We start from the raw sequence: 26480 nt of genomic DNA, 5'->3' as shown, positions 1-26480 counted from the left end.
GTTGATGATTTTCAAAGAAAAAGATCGATTCGACACAGGCGAGACTTGAAGATTTTGATGCATGAACACAAGCTTTTTTTGTTAATTTTCTTGAATTTGTTGTCATTTTCTCTCCCCTGTTATCTCAGTGTTGAATAAAAGATTTCTTGACTTCCTCCTTTTTTTAAATGCTCTAAATATCGAAAAATCGAGAAAACTCTCAAAAAATGCCTGATTTGCTGAAAAAGAGCGAGAAAAAACAAAAAATTTAAAAAAAAACGCAACTCGTAGTCATATTTGCGAGGCCGGCCTCGGCCGGCCGAGGCCTCGCGAGGCTTTTTCTCAATGAAGCGAACTTGCGACGGCCTCGGCCGCATAAAATTGCGCGAGGCCTTCGGCCGGCCGAGGCCGGCCTTTTGGACAGCCCTGCAAAAAACATTTGAAGCTTAATGAAACCAATAAAACGCTATTTTTCCTCACCTTTCCTTCTACTCTGCTATTTCTGTCATCTGGCTCCTACCAATCTTGGAATCTACTCCCGAATATGTCTCGACGTCCTCGAAGTTCCCGACAACCAACCTTAAACTTAAATGTTGAAATTATCGCTAATTCAAAAAATAAAAGTTTTCATCTCCTCACCTTTTACTCTATTCTGCTATACCTGCCATCCCGATTCAAATCCTACCAATCCTGGAACATGCCACTGCTCTCGACGTACTGGATGTTGAAGAGTCCCGAAAACCAAGGCTGTGCAAAAAGGCGGCTGGCCGCGGCTTGATTTTTGAGGCCGAGGCCGGCCGCGGATAGTCTCATGAAAACGCTTGAAGTGAAAATCATTGTTTTTGAATAATTTCGTTTTTTGTCCTACTTTTCAAAAAAATCTACGTTTCTAATGAAACAATTATTTAAAAAGGCCGTGAAAAGCCGCACGGCTAGCCTGGGCCGGCCGCGGCCAATAAAAGTTTTCATCTCCTCACCTTTTACTCTATTCTGCTATAGAAAAAATATTATTCGAATATTTTTTCTGAAGCCGCGGCCGGCCGTGGCACAGCCTTGCCGAAAACCAAGACGCCTGCAAATCCACAGAATGGGGCTCTCGTGGATTTACGAGGGCATAAAACCAAGGAGCCTGTAACTTGAACGTTGCAGATTGAGTACTGATTTCTCTTCTTTTTTTCGAATCCTTCAATTTTCCAGTATAGAAAAGGGTGATCACGGGAAAAATAAAATTAGGATTTTTTTCAGAAGGGGTGTTTTGGGGTCATGCAAGGTAACAAAAATTGATTCGATTTTTCCTAGTTTCGGGTCATCACCCAAATTTTCATATTCCGTATACCAATTGGAATTAAAGGAGAAATGCAACACAAAAGGCAGGAGAGAAAAAAAATCAATGAGCATATAGGTATCTTTTTGGTCCATTCGAAAATACATGAAAAAGGAGGAAATACAGAAGAAATGTCAAGAGAGTGTCAAGAGAGCTGAAGATCTGTTATTGAAGACTTATTTATGCGTTGAAACGGGTTCCAAACAGCTTTCTATTTGAATAACTCAATTCCGCATTGATTCGAGCAAGATCCAACTCCTCATTTTTGTAGTTAGCTCTGAAATTTATTTATAAAATTTACCAGATTGGAATAATGAAGCTCACCGGTGGAAACCAAGGATATTAGATCCACGCTCACTCATGTCTCCGGCCATATACAATGGCACTGGATGGCTGATCGGGGAATATATAATCTGATGATTATAGCACAATGCATAGGTGAACGCCTGAAAATATAATACTATTGAAAAATCAAGACCTCTTGGAATTCTTACCTCGAGCGTTGATAAGGTCCATTTTTTGGATGTGTTGAATACGACCGTATATTTTGAAGTTTTCACGGTTCCCTGTCTAGCAACTGCTCCAGCCATGTACCATTCCGAGAGGACTGGGTTGACAATGATTTTGTCAACGACAGTTCCAGCCACAATGTTCGTAGTACCAGTCAGAAAATTATCCGTGTAAAATTGGTCTCATATAGTATTTGAATACCGTTCCTTCCAGATATCGCCGTGTGTTATGAATCTTGGAAACGGCAACGATGGTGATGGCTGGTACAAAACTGATTGGTTTTCCACCCGAAACGGCCGCAAACCATCCCTCTCTGATCAGATTCGAGTACCTCTCGTTGATCAGTGAATATTGACCTTCAGTAATTCCACTGAGAAAAAAGAACAATTCCTGCGGTTTGTTTTGGACACGGCAAGGATGTGTGCAAGTCTGCTTGATGACGTCACGAACAATATCTTTCAGGACAGACCCATAGATCTGAAAAATGCAAGATCTACTTTCTCGATTGAATTCAATCCAAAAATAACTCACATCGTTACTTCTCTGGGTGAACATGTAGCCACCGCAAAATTGAGTTTCCTTCGCCATCATATTGGCACTGAATCCAACACAAATGAGACCCTAAATCTAGTCATGGAACAACTGAAAAAACTGAAGATTGTTACTCACATCCCCCATTGTGGAATTCTGGGATGTTTCCAATCCAATTATTATTCTATCCTTGGTGAAGGTTGGGCTTTCGACTTCATAATTGATGCCTCCCAGTTTCACATTGATCTGAAATTTTGAGAATTAAAAAAAAAACGTTCATTCTGTAATGTTATTACTTTATTAACGAGATTCCTTCTCGTATTTTGCTGCCTTTCAAACTTCAAAGCCGTTTCGAATCGAATGTCCTGTGTTCGAATATCAAACTCGTGCTCCAAAACTTTGATCTCCTTATGATATTCCCGATTCGATTTGGTGATGAACATGAGGAGTTCCACATTTCTCTTCTTAGCGTTGTCGAAGATTGTCTGAAAAGGAGAAAAATGTGTAATCAGGCTTACCATAACTATCGCTTACCCGCAGATCATTGTTCTTGATGAAGACAAAGTTGGGAGCATTGACCTTCATTCCCATTTGTGTCATTGTGCCAATAAGATGATGAACGGCGCTTCTATAAAAAATATTTGAAATTGTGAAAATTGAACAGGAAGAAGAACCAAAAAACCAATCAACTCTAACTTACTCCAACGGCTCGCTTTCATGGAATACGACGTCCCACGTGCTTAGTGATTTTCCATCAGAGAAATGTTGAATCGAGAAATCCGTTGACGGTCCTTCTGGTTTTGTATTCCAGAAACAGCTCTTCTTCTCGTTAGGCTTGATTCCGCCACCCAGAATGACTGGTTTTGGTAGAACCCGTCCTTCGACCACTTCTGGGGGAGACAGCGTGAAGAAATGCCCATCTCCATTGCCCAGACCAATCGAGTCAGCAACCTGGTTGGTGATTTTTTTCCTGTCCTGAGGTTTAGAGGCTGACATCTGAAATTTCTTTTCTATTACTTGAAATCACTCTGTGCGTAATCTACCAACCTTTATTAGGTCAGCTTGTACTTTCGCCTCCATCTGTTGTGTTTTGACTATCTGCTTATCACAGAAAGTCAACAATTCAACAGGAATCAATCGCCCTCCTCTTGCTCCCATTACCACTACGGTGAAGAGGTCCGGAAATTTGAGAATCTTCTCGTATCTTCCTTTGAAGTAGTCAAAAACTGACGACACTTTACCATCCGATTTTTCGAACTTTTGGTTCCTCGCTGTTTCTCCAAACGAATGGATTTTTACCATTTTTCGGTCGTTTTCTAATCCTTCCGAGCTACCGTAATCCAAATAACAACATAGGCCTGAAAATTCGATGTTCCTTAAAAATGTGTTTCATTGAAATATTTACCTTTGTAGTTTTGAATATGTTCACGAGCCCACCCGGAAGTAGCTGTCAGGTTTGTAGCGAATCCTCGGATTTCACGGAAAACATTTAGCAGCGGAGCGTGATTGGGGTGGAAAAGTGTGGTTTTCACTGAAAAAGTTTCATATTGATCAATTAAATTTCCAGACGTATACTTACACTCAGTGATGAGATATGCAGTTGGGGTCGGGTTTTTTCCTTGGAGAACTCGAACTGCTTTTGTTGCTCCAACCGAGGAAGCTTGCATTCCTTGTCCTCTGACTTCCCCAATGGCAATGTTCCTGTCGGGATGCGACAAGTAGTGAATACAATTGTTTTTAGTAAAGACGTTCGGACTGCAAAGCAAAATGAAATTTATTCAAATTTAGACTTTTATTCACTTACTTTTCCAGAGCGTGTCCCGAAGCCATCATATTAAGAGATTCGAGAAGAGTGACATCTGCTCGAGCTGGTCTAATATTCACGGCCTTCCCGATTTCGTTAGATGATGTTTGGAAGGATTCGGCCACATTCGTGATCTTGAACTCAGCTTTCACGAAATTCGGGAATCCTTCAATCTTCTTTCCCGCGATTGTTGTTTCAATGACCTGTAAACAGAGCTTTAAATGAATGAAACCTTTGAACTAAACTCACTTCTTTTTTGAAATCACTCAACGAGTACAACAGAGCTTGCCTGTCATAGAAAAAGAAACCTTTGCTGAGCTCTGGACATTGGTCACAAGCCAAACGGTAGATCGATGAGCATGCTGACTTGTCGTTCTCCTTTTTTGGTCCCTTTTCATGAGAGCTCGAAATCTCTCGGGCGATTTCTCTACCATCCCTCTTGAAGTATGCGATGATTTTAATATCATATTTGAATACAGGCGTATTCTTTTTGAGAACTGCAAAGTTTAACAAAAAGTCCTACTACATAAAAAACACTCACTCATTGCTCTCATGTTGGTGGAAATCTTCACTGTGGTGCCATCTGGCTGGCCGATAGGCAATTTTTCAGCCAAGGGAACATCTCCCATTGGAGCTTGGTTTTCGTTCAACTGCAGAGCGCCTAGCTGCTCTACAACAGCAACGTTTGGCATGACTGAAGAACTGGAAAAGTGTATTGTAGAGAAATTTTTTAAAATGTGTGAAAAGATAAATCGAAGTAGCAGGAAAAGGTGTAGTAGCTGTATCGAAAACAAAACTCGAGGAAAACTTTCACTTTCTGTGAGACAGAAGTAGAGAAACACCTCGTTGTTATTCATAGACGTAATGTATGTTGCGTACACCAACCAATGGTGCAGATGCCAAAGAAAAGAGCAGGGAAAAGAAATAGGGATTAGAGAAAAAACATCTGGGCAGCTGTTCTATTGAGAGTCCGAGGAATGAGATGGCCGTGAGGAGAACATTGATCAAGGTCGTAAGGATGGAGAAAAGAAAGATATGTCGACTGCACAGAGCTTAAGAATGGACCAACGGCTAGGTCAAAAAAGGGGCGGAGTCCATAGATATGTGGTCAGAGATTGTCGATATTTCTCGAGTTCTGGTTTGGAGAGGTCTGGGCGGGGAGACGCATTCAAGCACCCCTGTATTGAAGCCTTGATTGAGTTGAATTTGGTGAGGACAGTTCTTGCTTCCTCCTTGGACTTAAATGCCAGGCGCATAATGGACGGCCCTTTAGCCGGATGAGGTATGCGAAAAACCGATGGCGTCGAAGTACCACAGTCCTTGGCAATTTTAGAGGCGAATTCAGCTTTCTCAATAGCTTCTTCCGAAAGGTCGATATTTTTGATGATCACATTCGATTTCCGTGCATCTTCAGAGTTAGCCAATGAGGCAGCTCGCATGAAAGTGATTTGGGATTCTGGAGCAGAGATGGTTGAGGCGACAGCTGAAGCAAAAGTTTTAATTAGTAGGAGACTCCTCTTTTTTTCTGGAAAACCTCAAACCGTTCCCTCAAGCTAAATCTAACTGCGGTACGGAAAATGTGTATACCATTTCAAGGGGAAAAGATACATAAAAGCTTGACCATGACGAAGAATATAAAATACAGTAATTTGGATTTTTCGACACTGAATCAAGCATGATCCGTATTGGAGAGATTAGGGATAAAACGTCTAGGGATACATGGAACTTGTCATAAAACATTTGTTCACTATCGTTCTATTCGATTTTCAATCTTGTCTGTAGTAAAAAAAACACAGCAAGGCTAGAGAACTAAGAGTGAGCAATGTTGTAATGATTTCTATCTGCGTCTCGGTAATTCATAGATGAACTGTAGTGAGTTGGATTGCATGAAAACAGAGAATCGGCATACACCAAAAATATATAGAATACCAATTACTGTAATTTTTGGCTTCTGGATTAATAATGAAAGTTTTGGATTCGAAGAGGATCCCAGAAACTAACATATGTAAATCATCTCACAGCGAAGTATAGGGGCAAAAAATTCAAACTTCGAGTATTAATGCTAGTCTTTAAGAAATCCCAGAGAATATGTTTTAGTCTAATTTTAGATATATTCATCCATATTGGAGAATGATCTCAATTTGATGGATGACAGAATATGCAACAGTATATTCTATGAATATATTTGTAATGAATGGCTAATACACTCTCCGGCGGGTCAACGTTTGTGCCGACCGCCCAGGCAAACCGTAAGGGTAAAAAGAAGAGGAAGAACTTTTGGACAATACAATCTGTTGCTGTTTTGTAAAGAATTGTTTGTAAACAAAGAAACGTGGTTTGCATGCTAATAGAGAAGAGAAGATAAAGTCTCGCTCGGTACCATTCGGTGCCTCCGATATTTTACAACTATATAACACTACGATAAACCAAATTAAGACGGAGAAGAAGTGGTCAATTGAGCAAGTGATTCATTTTTACAGCAAGAAGAAGTGGAAACAAAGAGGTCTTGTTTGATCTGAAGAAGCAACTACCAGCGAGGGTAAAATTCATCTGGTTCTAAACTGACCGTTTCATGAATCAAATGTGCTAACAACCTAAACAAAATAACCATTGTGTTATAGTTTGAATTAACTTATTTGTTTGGGAAAAACTGTTCAAAAAAGTATTGAGATACCTACGGCCAATAGTTTTTGAAAAAATGGCATTCTTACTTGTTTGTTGTCTGGGTCTCTTACTATCGCAGGATCTATCACACATACTAGTAGAACGTGACAGAGAAAAGAAAAAGAGAGGAAAACATTTTGAAGGAAGAAAAAGAGAGGTGGGTTCGAGGCGGCTGTTGAGAAAAGATAGAAAAATCGGTTGGTCATTTATCTTGCAGGTCCTTGAAAATAGAAAAAAGGGTAGGTAACGGATGAGAAAGACATTTTGATTCAAAATCCGAAGCATTTTGATAAGAGATAAGAGCTCCACTGTAAGCTCGGGGTTTTTCGAAGAATAAAAAAATTGGGACCACAACCGTCCAAAAGGCTTGGTCAGAAATAGCGCCCCAGCGAAAGTGAGATCTTCTTTCTTTTTTAGGTTATCTGAGTATCAAAAGTACAACGATGAGCGAAAAAAGCTCGCTGATAAAAAATATTCAGGTCAAATCCACGTCACCTTTGATAATTATTGAATTTCGTCTGGCCTAAGAGTTATCTGGTACGCGATTTCTGACCGTATCTTCTATGATTGATATAAAAACCACCATAGAAGTCTATAGGATTTAGATGCCGAAAATTTATTACAGGAAAATGCATGTTCATAAAAAGAGGATTAAAATTCTGATAAGAGAAGAACAGTTTATTAATATAATATTAAAATCGTTTTTCTTTCAGTCAAACAAGTTTCCATCCCGATCTGTCATATCTTCATCATCTAGTCTACTCTCGTTCGATGTTCTCTCGATTTCTCTGATGATCAGAAACGGTCTTTTTTCGCTCGAAAAGTGTCAACCATGCTTATCATGTGCTTCCTAGCGCCACGCTCTATCATAAAAATCAATTTACAACCTTTCATTGCGTCCACTGTGGCTCTATTTCTTCTTCTTTTTCTCTCCTTCCCTGTAATGACCACTATTGCAATAACTTCATTATTTCTGCTCTCTATTTTCTTTTTATCTTCTTGTAATCCATTACAAAACACATCAGATGTCATCGAAAAACCGCATAAGCGATTGTATAATCCATTGGTTTGCTATGTAGAAACTGAAGGTACATGGGGAACTTAATTAGAGTAACATCAAAGTTCAGGTCAACTATACGGAGTTGAATACCATGAAAATCAAAGACACGAACCATGTGGTCCCGATGTGAAATACTGTCAGAAGGTCACTGCTCATTTCAGTCAGTTTTTTTTTGATAAACCAGCCATAGAAAAATATTTTCAGTTGCTGCTGGTGGAGAAATTACAAAAATCACAATGAAAGGATGTGACACAGTCTCATTACTACCTCATTTTGCCGGATTAGAGTGCAAGGTATTTTAGAAAATATGTTCAATTTTGATGTTATGTTACAAAACAGCAATAAATTATATCATGATCTCTGCCTTATTTTCAGGGAAACGGTTGTGCTGAACGATCAGAAGGCGATGAAATCTACAATGTCTGTTGCTGTAATTCTGAAACATGCAATTCGAATTTTCATCTATCTCTATTTATCCCTTCCATCTTTTTCCTTATCACCTTTTTCGTTTTTCACTAACCTATGCTCTCCCGTTCCTATAATCATTTTCTATTTACAGTCACATTCCGGACGCAATGTATGATATTTATTGCTCTTTTACAATTGAAAAGTCAGTTTCCAACTGTTTTTCTTCCCAATTATGATTTATTTTGTTTAGTTTGATACGGGGAATCTGTGTACAGTTTCATTTTAAAAAGTAAACATTTACAAAAATAATCGAACTTATTCATCTCATTGATTCCTATCATTCAACGGGATATCCACTTCGTTTGCACGTTCTTCTTGAGCATTTTTTATCACAAGGTATATGCAGACATAAATTGAGCCAATTAGAAAAATCAAGCCTCTGAAAAAATGAAAAATATATAAAATTCTTAAAGTGCAAAAACTAACACAGCAGCATTAATTACAGTTTCAAAGCAGCATTCTGTTCCACAACACCTTTGAAACTTGTAGCATCCAAAAATTATGTCGTTCACTCGTGATCCATCCGGAAATCGAACCTGAATTACAATGAAGATTAACAATTAAAGTGTCAAACTGTTCAACTTTTTCCATTTCTGGATCTCTTCCAGCAGGATAGTAGCACGTTCGATATCCTTTCCAGAACGAGTAAAGCAATCCATACCAGTAATATTTCACTCCCAAAACTTCGAATGACGAATCTTGATCACGAATTGTTAAGATTCCCTCTGCATCTTTCGTAAAAAGTTTTTCTGAATTTTCAGAAGAAAAAATAGTGTCATAAAACGCATCAGTGTGCTCGGTTCGATCGCTGAAAAAACGATACTTGACATAAGACTGATAACGATCAAAAGTTTACTCGGTGTCTGTCAGGAGCCTCATACGCTTCACTCGTTTATGGGATGCATTGGTGTTTACCAACACCAACGAAGAGACGATGAATAGTAAAGTAGTGACCTTCTGATTCATAGAAAAATCAATTTTTGACCAGTAAAAATAGGAGTAAACAGAATGGGAAGTGAGAAATACAAATCAAAGTAGACGCAGACATCCGGCGAATAATTGTAAGAGATACTCTAGCGGAAAGGAGAGAAATGACTCGACCTGATTTTTTTGAATGATTAGAAAACAAATTTTTAGGTATCACAATTTCCATCTTGTTTGATATAACACGAGTAATCAAGAAGTACTATTTCTATAGAAGCTAGCTTCTAGAAATCTTAAGTGCCTATCAAAACTCGAATCTTCCAATTGGTTTCTTTTATATTGGAAGATATCCATCAAATAAATAATTAGAAATTTCCAGATACGAATTTTTGTCCTATTCTTTGTTCTCTACTCATCAAATTCCTATCTGTAATATTATTGAACTGATTTCATATTCATCTAGGTTGTAAAAGGTAAAATGAACTATAAACATGTGCCTGGTACGGTGGATGTGCACTTTCTATTACTGATAACAATATTGATATCCTATTTTTGATGTCCTGACTTGATATTTTATTATCCATAAACAAAAAGTTAAAAATTCACAAAAATATCAACAATTCACCTTTGAAAAGTTGGACCAAATACAACTGGACACCTAAAATGTGATGTTTTCGGAGAAGTTTTAGTGAAAAACGCTTGTTACGGATCCGGCCCGGTCGGCCCAGTACCAAAGATCCCGTATTTTTAAACCAACTTTTTAACAATAATTTTTTGGTCGGGCCTTCAAAAATTGGAAAAAAACCAGGCTAGTTACAATATACTAGTATCCACTTTAGAACACCGATTTAATAAAGGTTTCATTTAAAACGCAAAACAGTTTATTTTTCAAAAAGTGATATATTGATGTGAAATGCTAAGTACGGTGTGAAACAACTAAAAATATACCCAAACAAAGAGAAAGAAGAAAACTATTCAAAGTCCGAAACACTGGTTCAAAGAAAATACGAGCATGTGGAAATGACGTTATAGGAAATAGCATCAAAGGATCTATACGGACAGTAGCATCGGCAGTGACCGTCAAAGTTGTCAAAGAAGTAGCAAGTCTGAAAAATTATACATAAATGATAGGATTTGTGTTACTTCTTAATTCAAGAAGCATCCCATTATTTGGGTACATCATTGACTTACCGTTCCACGAGAGTAACATTCTGTTAGACATGCAGATGGACATCTTCTTGTAGAAACCATTGAAAAAAGACAGAAAATCAGTACAAGTCTTGAAAGCCACATTTTTGTTTGATTGAATCGCACACTACTGAACAGGGGGCAGTCGACTGGGAGAGATAAGACATCGACGAGAACCGAGTACTTTGTCTGGGGCGTGCAATCGAACTTTTTTGCGATCTTTTGTGTTTCGATGCTGCTCGTTTCTCCCGTGTCACTGCTCGGTAATTTATCATTCGAATCCGAAGCTATGGAAGAGCAGCTAATAGCTCGCTGGACTCAGGTAGGATGAATCCGCCGGATGCAGTAATAATAGGTGTTCAGAAACCAGCGTCTGTTTCTTTTCTCAAAAACCAGGTGAACATTCGAATTTCTATTAAAATAAACTTAAACGGCTAATGTGAAAATAATTACTAAATGTCATTTGATCAGTGAGGGATTTCAACGAAAAGCTAAAATTACTTTCTTTTTTGAAAACCTTGCAATATTTTCTTAGACAAAGTACTTTGCGCTGATATTCTTCAAGAATTATCAATCCAATTATCAGCATTATTATTCTAGTCTAGCCATTGATAATAGCGCTCGTTGTGCAAGCCCTCTTGCTGGAAAGGTTAGTTAAATGTGTGATTTTGTGAACTGTATAGCGATAGCACGCACTTGAATCTGAATGTCAGATCATTTTTGTCCGTCGTTGCAGACATTTTGAAAATCGACTCCGTTTTTATCTTTTTTTTTGCAGAAGCAGAAAAAAATAAAATAAAATGAAGAATAAATGAGTTCAAGACAGGAATCGGCTGCAATTAACCTGAGACAGACACATTCAGCAAAGTTTAAACGATAACAAAAAGATTCCGAGAAGCAAACACTGAAGCTGTTTGATACAGTCTGTATTTTTCCGATTTTTCCAACCTATATACCCGTTCGATGCTGGTCGCAAATAAAGTTTCTTCCTGCTTTAATATATTACCACCAATAATATACTGTAGTTCTGAACCGGAACCCTGAATCTGAATTTAAATTCAAAATTTTCTACTTGCTCCTAGCTATGGGTCGGCTCTTCTGAGTTGCATCCGATAATAAAAAAAGCAGCTTTTAAAAATGCTTCACATCGATAGTTTTCACCTAGAAAATTGTGCTTGAAAATTTTCAGAAAAAGGTAAATTTCGAGAAGTTCGGTACTTCGGCCTCGCCATTACCCAGACTCTGACAAACTAGTTTCAACTTTCAACTTCCGACCAACATCTGACCATGGCCCACTATACAGCCGTTCTAGGGCAACTTTCGACCAGAACATGGCCAATACCTGCCCAGAAGCCTTTTTTTGTCTTTCTTCCAATTTAGTCATTCCTACAATAGTTTTATAGCGGAAATTGGAACAGTCAGAAGGGAGTTATTCATTTCTTTAACAACACGGATATGCATTGGTCAGCTGACCAAATTGAAATTGAGATGTATGCATCCTATTTTTTAGACATAACAGTATAGATCTACAGTAATTTTGTTTGCATTCAGGTTTTTTGTTCGTAGAACCTTATTTTTCTCCATGCCATGAAGACTATTGTTTTCCTTTGTCGGTATGTACATTTTTTTGAAACTGATACAAACTTCATCTGTAACCAATACCCCCGTAAGGGAGGATATTTTGTATTGAATCTTTACCAAATTAAAGGTGGGCGGACAGGAGATTTTTCGTAGGATTTTTGTAGCTAGGGTATGCATTCTACCGTGACGGTGTACAATGTCACTCTGCGTACAGCTGTCGTCCTCGCCTTTATGTATGCAATCGGGCGGCAGCATGCAGACATCTTGTTAGGCTCCGTGTGGGAAAGAACTTTTGAATTGAATCATTACTTAACTTTTTATGCTTCACTAGACAATTCTCAACTTTTGAACTGCTCACACAGATCATACTTTGATGGAAAAATTCTTTCATCACATTTAGAAGAAATTTTGCAATTGAAAAGTTTCCATTTATTCGCCGACGAAAAAAAATATACACGGATGAATAAGCCTTTGATCCTACTGCTCCGATGAAATTTTCAATTTTTGCGATCTCTGTCAATCTATTCAAAAAGTTGTTTATGTATTTTGAAGCGATAATAAAAAATAACATTAGAGAAAAACTAAACTCCGCCTATTTTACTAATCCTCAGTTTACAAATCCTCCAGTCATCTATTTTATTACTTCTTGATAGAAAAATGATGATCGCATTTTATCTCACTTTCATTTGAATTGAATTTTTGTAATGAAATTCTGACCCCACCCGATTTTGTACAAATTTAGCCTAACTCTGTTACGTAGTCAACGAATAGACTCGATCACTCACCTGCTTTATTTCCCCACGCACTTGTTGTTTCCAGAAAAAGAATGTCTCGGCTTGTCGAAGGAATTGAATCAGATCAAATGCTCGAGGAGCCACCTTTTGCCGTTTTCTATACGTGCCTCGTATTGATAAGTGATGTCTTTTCAATCTTTTTTATTTTCACCATTATAACTAGATCTACAGCAGATATGAAACTTTATAAATTTGTTTTGTTGAAACTAGCGGTTAGTTTCAAAAACTTGAAAAATGCCGAAACCTTTCTTTTCAGATATGTGATCTATTATTGAATCTATCAACTGCTCTTCTTGTAACCCCAGATCTTTTATGTCCATTACCTGCTGTTGCAGTTCGGAGTCCAATCGGAGGACTCAGTGAGACCCATGCTTTTATTACGGTAACAATGGAACTATAGTTTTGAAACTAATTCCGATGACTCAGATTTCCCTAACAATTGCTATTGCAATCACAGTATTCACTTCTATCAATGATTGCTGTTTTCTAAGAGTTTGCATATTTTACCAATGGAATCACTTTCTGAAAAAGATTTATTCGTGGAGGTATGTAAGGAACATTATAAACACCAATTCTTGAATTTCATGTTTCAGAGGAGCACTTTTCTTGATTCTGATCAATGGAACTACTGTTGGCGTCATAGTTTTGGCACTCTGGTTGGCTAAACGCACTAATCAGGTTAGCATTTTTAGAAACGAAATCTGAAATCTGACTGTTAAAGTTAGATTCCCCAGATTTAAAAGCCTTCTTTATGATGTTTTTTTTCAATTTCGACTCAGTTCCTGTTCTCTGTTCTTAAATTATTCGGCCCGAATCATATTTTAATTGTTTTCCATCACATATTCATATTATGACACATTTCTTTTATTGTTTTCATTGCTACTAACTGTTCTTTACTTTTTTCTTTAAATCTGGCTATAACGAAACTCAATTACTGCAAGCCAGATGGTTTTGTCTGATCACTAAATTTCCGTATTCGGATGTTTAAAGGAGGCCAGACACCAAAAAAAAAAAGTTTTCCTGATATTTTGCATAGAGACCCCCCCCCCCCCCCCATGAGGGGTTGAACTCATGACAGGCAGCTCAGGGGTACAGCGCCGCTACCGGCTGAGCTACGGGGGCGCGAAAGCGCCTGACGACCGATGGTCTACATAAGCGCGGCGCGATTTCGTCCCCGGAACTGTTCCCGAAATTTTTGCTGTCTCGCCTCCTTTAAAATTAACATGAAACTCTAACAAAAACCAATGAATATTGGGGGTTTTTCAGGAATTTCTCTTTTTTGTGGCAGCTGAAAATATGTCCCATGCATTGGGAACGTACGCACATGAACCAACTACAATATACTTTTATGTGGATATTTGGAAGCCTCAAGTTCTCCCATTGATGTCGTCGGTTCTCGCTGGCCTTGCTATAATTTATATTCTGAATCTAATGGCATCAAGATTAGTCTGGAGAGCGATTACAATTCGGAAAAAGAACATGTCTTTCAAAAGTTATCAAAATCACAAACAACTAACTTTGTTAGTTTTGTGTCAGGTAAACTTAAAACGATTTCTTTTTTCGGAAAATTCTGAACTTCGAAATTTCAGAATCTCGTACCAGCAGTTGTTCTCTCCATCCCTTTGCTTCTTGTGACGTTTTCTTTCGTGATGAGTTATGAATCCGACACATTTGCAGAGACCATCAAGCATTTTGTAACTTTCACAGTAGCTATTTATCCAGCATTGAGTGTCGTTTTGAGGTTTGTAACAAAACCAATCTTTACTTTTCTCATCTTACCAGATTTTCAGTTTCTTCTTCATCAAACCGTACAGACGGTTTCTCATGACTATTTTATGCACAGTTTCTATTCGTCGATTCAAACAGACTCAAGTATCTGATATCAGGATGTCTAAAAAGTGCTCTTTGGGAAACGAGGAGTCATTTGACAGTGTTGGATACATGTAAAACAAAAGCGGGGATTAATTTGTTATCTTTTGTTTAAATGAAAAGCTTTACTATAAAAATATGAATTGAATGTGTTTTATAATTCCCATGTCATCTGTTTGAGGTCGTCGTGTATCGCATTTTTCACTTTTGTTTACTATGCTCCATCCGCTCCAAAAACTCATCATAGGATAGAAATTCGTCTTTCTTATCAGCTTCACTCGGAGCCTGAAAGCACAAAAAGATATAAATAAGGATTGGATCATTTACAAACCATCAATTTCGACTTTTGATCTGTTATCTCTTTTTTGATAACCATACAAGCATAGCATGTTCCGAAATTGTCATCAATGCAATCTTTACAAAACGACGATTGACATTTCGCTTCTGCACAATAAAGAAGCTTTCCAGCATAGGTCTTCTCTTGACATAGAAAACATTTAGCAGTTTTGGAAATTCTTTCAAAAACATGCCGTTTCAAAAATGATCCACCGGCTGAGAATTCTCTGAAATTGAAATAAAGCTACTCTCTATCTGATCTTTTGAAGTTGAAAAACCCTTTGTGCAGCGTCTCAATCCTCCTCCGATCCACCGTAAATCTAATACGAGCTCTCGCTTCTTTTCGATGTTTTTCACGATTCACCAAACACAAAAAATAATTGATTTTAGGAAGAAAATGGCTGATAAAACCTATTACCTTATTGTAAAACTGTATCAATCGAACTCTCGATCTCTGTGGGAACATGAATGGGAGAAAGTAATTGAGTACAATTCGACGAATAACAAACGAGAAAACAACCTGGAATTCGTTATTTTCATTATTATTTTCATTATTTTCCAATTTGCACGTTTTCCAAAAATTAGATCTCGTTTGTTTTTTTGGTCTCAAGATTATGACTCCATGTAGTATTTTTTGAAAGATTTGCGAAAATTATTCAATTAATGCAGCTCATGGGGATCAAGGTTCAGAATTGAATTGTCCATTGGTCTATTGAATAAACTAATAGACTTTTTATGTACCTGAAAGAGGAATGAAAGCAGAAGGGGAAGTCCGAGCCAGTAGATCAAAATATCAGTGTTTGGTGATAACGGTTTCGTGAGACAATGCTCATTGGAAAGTGTCTGAAGTTATATGCATTGCTTATTCTAGTCTCTGGGATTATACCTGATCAATCTCCAACGTCTCATTTGTTGATGTCATTGTCTTGAGAAAATCTGCAAGTACTCCTTCTCCGGTAATATTGAGCCCAGCAGGTGCACTTGCTTTTTGCTTAACCTGTTGTCTAGCAGATTCAACAACCTAAAAATAGGAATGAGATCGGAATTAGAAGGGAAAAGTATTGCATACCGAATCTAGAAAAACAAAAAGATAGTAGTCCATAATAACGATGACAGCAACTGTGAGAGCTAGTACGAACCATTTAAAGAACGGACGAATCGCTTTGGATCGTTCAGCTTTTGTTGGAAAACTGAACTTTGAAAAACTTTTATAGGATTAAAAACCTATTCTGTGCTACCTGAATACTTCCATAATTTTCCATTCTATTTTCTCTTGCTTAGAAAAATGAGATAAGTGTGTCTGCCCTTGACTTTCTCGGAAACTATCAATCATCCAGAATTCCCTGAAACAATTCATGAAGAAATTTCAAGAATTTTTTTACTGCACTTGGTAACAAATGAATTAGAGAAGGCCACATCATCCTGATACTTTCTAATCATTCCAACAGAATCCCGAAAAATGGTGTAGACAAAATAGATGAAGAATGCTTGAAATATTTGTTTGGACACTCCAACAATGCTCTGAAAATATAGGATCTGGTTAATTAAAGGCTACCAAATATATCTTGACCTTGAAATAAATATTGGCAGCTCGAATCTTGATTTTGAGATCTGAAAGTCTGTACTCAATAGCAACTCGAGGTGTTTCAACTCGGACTGAGTGCAATTCTATTTTGCTATTATCTTCTAATTGTTCTGTCAATTCCATCACATCCATTATATCCTTCTCAACAGTTGGATCCACATGGCTATCTTCTAGTTGATTTCTACAGATATTCAGAGATGAACCCTTCTTTCAACAGCCTAAAAATGATAATTTTTGATAGAGAATAAATAACAATTCGAACATCACAAAGACCCTCAACGTTCAGTTTTGGGCAGATGAATGCTTCAATAGGCCAAATTATAGCATCTTTGCAAGAAGTCTGAAAAATCAAATAATTTTTTTGTATCGAATCCAATGACATACCACTAATTCTGATGCCACATTCCTACACTTATCGATTCCTTTATTGAACATTTCTTCACAGTTTTTTGACATTTTATTTGCCATTTTTTGCACGAGCTGAAATTATAGAAAATTTAAGTTTTTAAAAAGTTAGTATCCTTACAGGTGTCTTGAACTTTTGCCAAATTGGTGTCTCGCCAATGGTCACATTGTTTATCAGGTTTTCGGCGGGAAGCAGTTCTGCAGCAATCTCATCGTCTTCTGTTAATTTTCGATTCATCGACTTCTCCCACATTTTCAAAATTCGCTCTTTTCTTTTCTCAATGTCTCTTAATTGATTTCTTTCGATTTCAATTTTCGTGTCAGTTTTCGTTTTTTCCTTTTTGAGCAACTCCATGAAAGGGGTTATTAGGGCTCTTGTTTCTCGTGAGACTGCTTTCATAGCCCGAATTCCTTTGGCTGAAAATCCTCTAATTTCAGTTTTCCAGATTCATTCATTACCCATAAGTTTTTCTATGAGTTCTTCCAGCGGACCAGTCAACAATGCAACTCGATTGGCTACAATTTTCGACTGCAATTCAATGTGACACATTACAATTTCAGATGTTGTTTCATAATTGGACATCATATTCGTAATTGGTCCCTCTTGAATATTACTCATCACCAGCATTGTAAATGGGTCTGAATACATATGATGAGCTAATAAGATTTTTTTCCGTGAACTTCTTACATTGTCCTTGTTTTCCAAATGCACCAATCAGAACACAAAAAAGAGCACATCGAAAAGTCTGAAGTAAAATCAAAATTTTAATTACCGTAAAACCTGTAATAGAAAGCCCCCCATACTGTGAAGACTGTGATAAATTTTCGTCGCTCTTACGCAAGACATTAAAAATGTGTCAACTGATAAAAAGTTTTTGATATTATGATAAATAATTTATTAGTTGACAACTTTTTGATATCTATTAGGGTTGGCCTGGAAAGTAACTGTCCATTTTTTTATTCGTGAATAACACAAAAACAAGAACCATCCAAGATTGACAGGATACACCGTCGTGGTCCACGACATGTTGACAACATTCAGGCAACTTGTGGATACCATACCTCCAAAAGCCAGCTGGCCGTGAATCAAAGTATACCTTCCCGGACGTTTTTTTCTCATCGACAGTGTAAAATTATTTTCCCTCCAGATGACGTTGAATATCTCCGAATAGCCAATAATAAAAGGGTCAAGTCTTGAGTTTAAGGAAAGTGAAGAGCCGTCCATCCAAAGCGTCTTAGGACTGAATTGAGTTTCATTAAATAACTTGAGAATGTATGTTCCACGGTAAGTCAAGTAAGACCTGGGCCGCTTTAGCTGGACGTTCCTCCTTTACGCACTTCTAACTTCTGATTCGGCCCTTTTATTATTGATGATTAGGAGATATGCAACGTCATCTGGAGGAAAATAATTTAACACTGAAGTTGAGATAAAATCTGGACTCAAAAATACTTTGTGTCGCAGCCAGCTGGCTTTTGAAGGTATGGTATCCACAAGTTGCCTGAATGTTGTCAACATGTCATGGACCGCGACGGTGCATACTGTCAATCTTGGATAACTCTTGCTTTTGTGTTATTCATGAATCAAAAAATGGACAGTTACTTTCCGGCCAACCTAATAGATATCAAAAAGTTGTCAACTAATAAATTATTTATCATAATATCAAAAACTTTTTATCAGTTGACACATTTTTAATGTCTTGCGTAAGAGCGACGAAAATTTATCACAGTCTTCACAGTATGGGGGCCTTTCTATTACAGGTTTTACGGTAATTTAAATTTTGATTTTCTACGGTATACCAAATGTCCAAACTAACTGGGCTAACAGTGAAGGCATAAGTTGAGAAGGATACGATTGTCCATTTTACAATCAACCCAGAAGTATAATCAAAATCTCCAAAATTTAGATTTTTCCATCCAGCATGATATAGAGAAGACGAGATCAGAAGCCCCAATATGAAATTGACCAAAAGACGAAGCCGATAATAGTCAGTGATTTCACTTAAAAACCAATTAAATTTCCCGGAAAACGCATTATATTCATTCTCACCTCCTTATCAAGTAATCAGTCAGAAATCCAGTATTTTGTCTTCTCCTGACCTCTTCTCTCTTTTTATCATCAAAAAACCCCATTTCTTAGTTTCCGGACTACTCGTCTCTCATGTGCCAGCTCGATCTTTCCCGTTTTTTGTTTCTAGAAACGTGTAGAAGTAGGACATCACGCTCAACTCTGTGTGGTACCGTATCCATAGAGACCCTTTTGTTTGCTTCAAGACAATAGGATTGCTCATTTAGAAGTCCTCCAGGTCTCCATTCGACACTCTTTTTGGTCTTCAACCAGAGACATATTTTCATTTTTGTCGTTGTTCTTGTTCTTTTTTTGTTTCTGAAATGACAACTGACAAAGTTTGTGGCTGTAATGTTGTTACCTCTGCTGGCGTAGTCACCAGCTTACAGGTATGATAAGCAAGATTCTGAAACAGAATGTAATATTAGTTTTTCCAGCTAATCGTTCTACTTCTGACTCTTTCAAGTACCGGTCTGATTCTTGATCGGTATAGAACATGGCAGACTTCGTATCCACAAACTCAATATAATGCTACTGCTCAAGCAGCTGCTGTAAGTTTCTTTTGTTTCAAGCACAACTTTATTTAAAAATTTTCAGAATGGTACATTGAAGTTCAATGCAACTATTTGGAGCGAGACATGGGTTGAATTGGGAATGGCTTGGTACGTTGGCTTCGGAGCGTTCTGGCTCTTCTCCATTCTCATTCTGGTCCTCTCCTTCAAATACTATCGTCCCGTATTTGTGGTTCCTAATTTCACTGCTCTTGTCGTTGGGATATTCATGAATCTTCTCGCATTCGGAGTTCTTCTCGCTCGTATTCTTACGGTTTCCAAGGATTACCGAACTGATGAGTACCAAGAAGTAATCATCATTTATGTCATGGGACTGTGTCTTTTTGCCTGTATTTGCTGCTTGCTCTTCATTATTTTCATTTCAAAGTACCACACATTCCTCAGAAACCGATATGGCCACCAGGTACCAAAGGTAAGCGTGTTTCTTGTTCAGATTTTGTTCATCTACAAATTCTTGTTTTCAGTTCATACAATCCCGAGCAAGAACTGGGTACCACGATGAAGCCTACTGAGAACCTTCTGGAAACTTAATACTTTTCTCAACATTTTCTTACTCTCTTAATAAATACATGTGACATGAAACTTCGTCCAATTCTATGAAATTGCAAGAAACTCTTTCTTATCAAACACTTTTAATCCTAGAACATCACACTTTCAAGTACAGCTTATATGACCGATACACAAGAACCAAGTAGAGAAGTCAATGATAATTTACAGACATGGCGATAGAAATTGTGAAATCTCAAATGCCTTAAACTTTCTTTGAAACAACTAATTTGTATTGATCAGCAGCGGTGTTTTCCTTGCTCTGCATATGAGTGAGAGATGCGTAGATGATTTTGTCATCGCTCAAAGGGATCAGAGAAGTTGGTTTTCCCCAAACGATGTCACTGTTTCCGATCAAATCGTCAGCTGAAAAAACCAATGTTTCAAAAGAACTTTCCAAACTCGCTCACCTTTGCTCCACATGCTGAAAACGTAAGCACCATCTTTCTGGTTTGAAGAATTCATTTGATCCAGAAGAGTGGAGTAGGTGGATACTCCGTTACATGGGATTGCAGCCAGTCCACAGTATGCAGAAGTGTGAGCCCCACACGAATCTCCTGGCCAGAATCCATTCTTCTTGTTGCACGTGGCAGCAAACAATCCAATAGTCCCCGCACAACTACAGAGTCCGTAGTTGGCTCCAGCGATTCCAACGAATACATCGACTTTGTTGGCTATGGACACTCCCAAATCGCAATTTCCATCAGTTGCGTTCACAAATCCTCCACTCACAACTTTTCTTCCAAGAGTTACTCCCATACTGTGACTCACGACAGACACTTTAGCGGATCCTGTGTAAGCCAGAACTGCTTCGAAGAATTTGCGAAGACGAGTCAAATCCTTGCAATTATGAGTACGTGTGCTAGCTTTTGCAGCAGTTGTATCTTGCCATGATGTCGCATAAAGTTCTCCTTGAGTGTATCCTTTTGTTGTGAAGTAAGCGAGGGAATTATCCCATCCAGTTGCCATTGAAGACGTTTTCAAAGCACTATCCGAGTTTCCATGAAGGAAGATTATTGGGGTTCGGGTGGCTTTAGTAATTTTTGAAGTGAATCCTCCATAGCTTCCTTTGGTTCCATAATCACTTCTCACAAAATCATAGGAACTGTAGCCATTGCTAAAAAATATATTTGCATTATCGATATCTCATTAGTAGAACAAACCTTTTGAGCCAATTTTGAAAGTCTGTGGACAGAGGTCCATTCACCACAGCAGATGATTGGCCAGCAATTGCAAGAAGAACAAGAATAGAATTAAACATGTCGAATGAGAAGACGATGCGATTGGAGCACAAGTGATCCGCTTTTCTTTTTATACCAAAATGTCGAGGACATGTGTTATGGACTGTGTCTTGAACACTGATAACCGACGAAAATGTGTGTAGGCGAGAAGCTGATTTTTACAAGTTTAGAGGGTGGCATCGGAAGAAAAAAACGAAGAGGGTTTTATGTTAAGGAAGAAACGGTAGACCAAACGTGTGTAGGTGTAAATGACATCACGAAGGGAAATTTTTTGAGTTTATTGAAGTGTGATGTTTGGGTTGGTAAAGTAGGTCTGCAATTTGCTATTTCTATTTTGGTGGGCTTTTCTCTGTTCAAATCTGTTCATTCGGAATAACAGTAGAATGGAGTATTATAGTTTGTAAAGAAATTCTCACTTTTTCAAGTTTGTTTTTATGGGTCTCAAGACTAAGAACGAATTCTAGTATTTTTTCAAACGCCCGTTTCATGATAATGCCATGGATGTCTGTTTTTAACTTCTGGTCATAAGTTGAGAAAGGTTCGTCTTCTGGACTGATATTGACTCGGAACTTGTCCAAAAACGGCTGCGTAGCGGGTCATGATCACATTTTGGTCGGATGTTGAAAGTTGAAACACTACTAGGTCGGAACCTTGCCACAAGTTTGTCGGAGTTTGGTCGGCTTTAGTTATTTGGAACCTGACTATCCTCAGACCAGAAATTGCCTGTGACGCCCGAGCTCCTAACTCAACTGTAAACGCGTGTTGATGTAACGATAGAATACGTTGAATGCTGGTGTACCCGTCCAACGCTTTATCACTTTCTAGAGAAAAACAGTTTCTAGGTGAGTTCTTTATTCAACAGAATTGATTTTAACGACATTGATTATCACTGAATTTCTGATCGGAGGATGTACTATATTTGTAGAAAACAAACTACCATAAACTAACGTATGACTTCTCGGTAAAAATCGCAGCAGATGTGCACTCCACTTACATCTCTTGCGTAAATGCTACACATCTTCCGCAGTTTCAAGCCAAAAATGTACACTCGGTAAAAAGTCGCAGCAGATGTACATCAATTTAGGCGATCCCAACAGATGTGCAGCGACTACACTACTGTTGTGTAGCTTTTGATTCTCGCATCAACTTTGCAGCATCGATGCATCAACTGCATGTACATTTTTGGCTTGAAACTGCGGAAGATGTGCAGCATTTACGCAAGAGATGTAAGTGGAGTGCACATCTGCTGCGACTTTTTACCGAGTTAAGCTCTGATCAATATTATTGGTTTCTGTAACAAGAACAAGACAGTTTGAAGATAAAATTATTCATTCTATGGGTTATTTCAGAATTCAGTACATAAATCATTTAGCATGGACTGTGAGAGACTTCGTCGGTTCCGTAGATTTTGTGCTGTGGGAAGTCCATCATCTCCTTAGTGAATTGATGACGATACGCTTGGTGCGAGTCGAAATTATCATTACTTATTAACGATAACAAACTGTAAAAAAGGCATAGTTTGGTTGGTGTGGGGATACTTTAGTTGTTACCGTGGTACGTCATTGTTGGCGTCCGGGTAGATTGTAATAAGACTTGTAAACGATAGAAGATTTGGAATTCCCTTAAGGATGGAGGCCATCAATGCAGTTGCAGCATCGAATGATTCAGCATACAATGGAGCAAGAATGAGCTCATTTCCAGTTGCCATTTTGATTGCTCCGAATCCAACGATCTTTCCGGTTTCATTGGTGACCAAGCGGGCAATAGTTCCTGCAGTGGACAAGTTGGATTTCATATACTTTCTGCGATTAAGATCACAGATTGTTTCATCGTACTCGTGAAGTTTCTCCCAATCGTTTTCCTCGATTTTCTGAAATTCAAAAAGTAACTCTCTTGCTCAGATTCCCAATTCGAATAACCTTGCAAGTAAACCCGTTTGGCATTGCCGGAATGACGAGATCAGCAGCGTCCATATCTGCGAAGTTGTGCCAGTACTCGTTCATAATGGAGAAGTTAAAGCGTGTTGCGTAAAGGGAGGACATCTCAACAGCTCCGAACAGTGTACAATTCTCTTTTCCCACATGTTTCATGACCTGTACAAACAGTTTGTTACTGATTCCCTTTCCCCTCCATTCCGGCACGCAGTAGTAGTTTCCGATCGAGTAGAGCTTCTTGCCGTCGGAATTCCGTTGAAGTGCCAATGACACCACACTGACGCATTCATCGTTTTCCTCGTCGATTGCCATGTAGAGCCAGAACTTCTCGAATGCAGTGCACCACAGCTTGTACTCGGCACGTCTGTAGTTCCAGCGTTCAGTCTCGGTGATCCACTCTTGAAATTGATCGAAATACTCTTGTGTTGGGTTGAGCACGACTTTGATGCCTTTCCGCATGTTTAGATCTGCTGTCACACCCATCGTCTTGATTAGCGGCTGGATTGTAGGGGAAATAGGATATCTGAAAATAAGATTGATGAGTTGAGACACTTCTGGAATATGGATTCAATCGGATTCCAGATTCCATTCGAGAGTTGAGCATCGACGCAAATGGTCCTGGCATAGACCATTTGGGAGCACACCATTCTTCTCTATCATTGGGAGAGGAGAAGAGGGGACCTATAGAAAAAAGAGTGAGATTAGATTCTGTGACAGTGAGGAGGACTAGAGCATTGTTCTCGAAAACATTGAACAATTGTGCTTCAGAGAACCTACACCGACATCAACATACAAGAAGACGTTCACAAAGGGAAGTCAAGACTATTCAGAATATCCATCGCCTGACGCGTCACCTTCGATTTGCCATGATCGACGGCCACGTGGCAGACTGAGGGCTTTCTGCGTCTCGGCCGAATAAGAAAAGGTCAGAAATAGATGAATTTGAGTCTCCGTTTGATAAGAATACGGGTACCTTGTTTGGGTGCCGGCCTTATATGCAGGTCGTGGACAGACTGAAAATCACGAGACCAGTCCACAATCTGATGATAAGGGGCGGCGACACTAGAGAGTGTTTATCTGTCCCAGAGAGACACTCTGAACAAGGTTATCATCTAAACGAATCATCGAAATTCTGCTTGTTTGATTTGGATTCACTTGGGAAATAGTGTAGGTACACAGGATGCACAAACATCCCTATTATCAGCGAATGAACTTTGTATGGGGGTTTTTCCCACTTTTCACTCACGGAAGAGGAGATTGGACACACTGATAACTCGAAAAAGTTGTTATTGTCGAAAAGCGAAATTGTATCAACTGAACTTTCGGACTGTACAATAACTACGAAGTAATCAAACATGGTATCGGAAAGAACGACCATCTCAGTATGATTCGAGTGCATGGATCCACATAGATCCTTCGGAATGTTTCGCACCAGTCCGTGCAAAAGTGATGTAAACATCTAAACCCACGTTGTAATTTCAGATAGCAAGAAGCTAGTTTCCGGATGTTTACCTAACGGGTGTTGATTTTAGGAACATCTAAAAATAACACTTATTTTGATTCGATAGTCTCTAGCTCCTCCAGTTCTCCTCCAAATTTATGGCAGACAAAAAAAAAATTCACCGCTTAAGTTATTTTTTTAATTTTCTCCTCTACTGTAATCAATGGAATGGTTCCTAGAAATTGATATGGAGTTTTCTCTCTCTCTCTTTTTTTGAATCCATAAACCTTTAGTCTCCCGCACTTCAACCATTAATTGATAACCATAAAGGTACCTTCGATAAAAAACTGTGACGCTAGTCGAGAAAAAAAAGTTAATGCCCACTTAGGTAGAACTGATAACTGGTACCAGATCAGAGTCTCTTCTAGAAGATTCATTTGTCCAATAAATCAACCTTTAGTCTCACACTCCTGTTTTGTTTTCCATGAGAAGAATCAACGTAACTGTAGTAATCTATGAGTTCAATAATCATCTTCTTACCTCCCTTTTCTATCTTCTTTCGGAAAAAATCAAACTGATCATAACGATCATCTATGACCCGCACGGATGTTTGACACCAGTCAGAATTCTTTGAACACAAGAAATAAAGATGCTTAGTGATAATGTACCTAGAATCTAGTCAAACCACTATAACAGAGATCGCCCTCTCGAAGACGATTCTGTGGAATAGACACTTCTAAGTGCACCCCGTCAACTCAAAAAATGACTTGACATCTGGACTATGGTACGGTTAAAAAATCAGATCTCTGGGGAAAGAAGAACCGGTTTATTTACATCTTCTTATCATCTTTAAAAAGAAAGATCATCTCGTGGACGTAGTTTTCGAAAGTCGTTGCAATTCTCAATCACGTCATCGTGTTATTTTGTGTGTTTAATGATGGCGACAACCTTCTGGACATATGACTATCAAGAAAAGATGATAAGAGGGGGAATTGCAGTTGCACCTCCAAATGATTTTCACTTTTCAGAAAATAAGGGAACCAGTGAGATAACAAAATATGAAAATTGTGGTTTAAAAGATGAAAGCATACGGAAAGTTGAATAATATGAAAATTGATGGTAATAAATAGTGGTCGAGGGACCGAGAAGTGGGACGACAAATCAAACGGAACGTCTTGAACAGAGACGCTGGAAGAATCAAAAAAGCAACCGGTTTCAAATCTTATGATAGCGAAATAAATTAGAATAGTTGACATATTTTTTTCTCGCTAGTTTTATTTTATCAGATATCTGCATTACTGTTACTGTGGAACCGGAAAACCTGTATTAGAAGAGCCCCTTTGATAGAAGAACCCCTCTAATAGAACGGTCCTCTGAGAGTGGCTAAAAAATGGCAGGATAAATAGAAGGGTCTCTGTAATAGAAGAGCCCCGGAAGTACCTTACTACCGAAAATTTTGGATGATGTAAAACAGATCTAGATTGAAATCTTTGCATTCGCAGAATTTTTGAACTTTTCTAGTTTTTCAGCTATTTGTTTGAAAGACATCTATTTTTTCACATTTCCAGGACAAACACGGGTCAAAAAGGAGTTTCTTTCAGAAACCGGCAAATAGCTGAAAAGCCATAAATTTTCAAAATTATGTAATATGGAAGTTTT

At 38.3% G+C, this 26480-nt stretch overlaps 8 protein-coding genes across 8 annotated transcripts; 3 read left to right on the top strand and 5 right to left on the bottom strand.

The window, feature by feature from the left end:
* Positions 1 to 1483: 1483 nt before the first annotated feature.
* On the bottom strand, positions 1484 to 4840 carry Cbr-sago-1 (the record flags this gene model as incomplete). The annotated part of the gene is made up of 13 exons (XM_045237788.1): positions 1484 to 1580; positions 1628 to 1749; positions 2015 to 2290; positions 2345 to 2434; positions 2483 to 2590; positions 2641 to 2829; positions 2879 to 2972; positions 3045 to 3340; positions 3392 to 3702; positions 3750 to 4099; positions 4149 to 4351; positions 4398 to 4645; positions 4690 to 4840. The coding sequence occupies 13 exons, from the start codon at positions 4838 to 4840 to the stop codon at positions 1484 to 1486; spliced, it is 2535 nt and encodes an 844-aa protein (XP_045096608.1).
* Positions 4841 to 7755: 2915 nt separating this feature from the next.
* CBG27134 lies at positions 7756 to 8391 on the top strand (the record flags this gene model as incomplete). The annotated part of the gene is made up of 4 exons (XM_045237787.1): positions 7756 to 7900; positions 7940 to 8032; positions 8077 to 8165; positions 8248 to 8391. The coding sequence occupies 4 exons, from the start codon at positions 7756 to 7758 to the stop codon at positions 8389 to 8391; spliced, it is 471 nt and encodes a 156-aa protein (XP_045100156.1).
* A 213-nt stretch (positions 8392 to 8604) lies between these two features.
* Positions 8605 to 9306, bottom strand: CBG27133 (the record flags this gene model as incomplete). Its single annotated transcript, XM_045237786.1, has 4 exons — positions 8605 to 8719; positions 8767 to 8876; positions 8923 to 9148; positions 9197 to 9306. 4 exons carry the CDS (start codon positions 9304 to 9306, stop codon positions 8605 to 8607), a joined length of 561 nt encoding a protein of 186 aa, XP_045100155.1.
* Positions 9307 to 12859: 3553 nt separating this feature from the next.
* Cbr-srn-1 lies at positions 12860 to 14774 on the top strand (the record flags this gene model as incomplete). The annotated part of the gene is made up of 7 exons (XM_002637190.1): positions 12860 to 13039; positions 13084 to 13209; positions 13254 to 13372; positions 13421 to 13505; positions 14094 to 14363; positions 14417 to 14568; positions 14618 to 14774. The coding sequence occupies 7 exons, from the start codon at positions 12860 to 12862 to the stop codon at positions 14772 to 14774; spliced, it is 1089 nt and encodes a 362-aa protein (XP_002637236.1).
* Positions 14775 to 14897: 123 nt separating this feature from the next.
* CBG18903 lies at positions 14898 to 19152 on the bottom strand (the record flags this gene model as incomplete). Its single annotated transcript, XM_045237785.1, has 16 exons — positions 14898 to 14981; positions 15028 to 15259; positions 15311 to 15552; positions 15774 to 15875; positions 15919 to 16053; positions 16102 to 16222; positions 16271 to 16375; positions 16420 to 16553; positions 16603 to 16824; positions 16880 to 16957; positions 17002 to 17097; positions 17144 to 17439; positions 17482 to 17661; positions 17711 to 17768; positions 18837 to 19020; positions 19070 to 19152. 16 exons carry the CDS (start codon positions 19150 to 19152, stop codon positions 14898 to 14900), a joined length of 2352 nt encoding a protein of 783 aa, XP_045096607.1.
* A 258-nt stretch (positions 19153 to 19410) lies between these two features.
* CBG18902 lies at positions 19411 to 20171 on the top strand (the record flags this gene model as incomplete). Its single annotated transcript, XM_002637188.1, has 4 exons — positions 19411 to 19476; positions 19525 to 19638; positions 19685 to 20071; positions 20124 to 20171. The coding sequence occupies 4 exons, from the start codon at positions 19411 to 19413 to the stop codon at positions 20169 to 20171; spliced, it is 615 nt and encodes a 204-aa protein (XP_002637234.1).
* Positions 20172 to 20410: 239 nt separating this feature from the next.
* Positions 20411 to 21466, bottom strand: Cbr-fil-2 (the record flags this gene model as incomplete). Its single annotated transcript, XM_002637187.1, has 3 exons — positions 20411 to 20571; positions 20616 to 21322; positions 21369 to 21466. 3 exons carry the CDS (start codon positions 21464 to 21466, stop codon positions 20411 to 20413), a joined length of 966 nt encoding a protein of 321 aa, XP_002637233.1.
* A 1348-nt stretch (positions 21467 to 22814) lies between these two features.
* On the bottom strand, positions 22815 to 23863 carry CBG18900 (the record flags this gene model as incomplete). The annotated part of the gene is made up of 3 exons (XM_002637186.1): positions 22815 to 22947; positions 22997 to 23316; positions 23366 to 23863. 3 exons carry the CDS (start codon positions 23861 to 23863, stop codon positions 22815 to 22817), a joined length of 951 nt encoding a protein of 316 aa, XP_002637232.1.
* Positions 23864 to 26480: the final 2617 nt, after the last annotated feature.

The sequence above is a fragment of the Caenorhabditis briggsae genome (assembly GCF_000004555.2).
Source record: "Caenorhabditis briggsae complete genome, chrV, whole genome shotgun sequence".
Taxonomy (NCBI): domain Eukaryota; kingdom Metazoa; phylum Nematoda; class Chromadorea; order Rhabditida; family Rhabditidae; genus Caenorhabditis; species Caenorhabditis briggsae.
The sequence above is the reverse complement of the archived record's forward strand: the minus strand, read 5'-3'. Positions and strand labels throughout refer to the sequence as shown.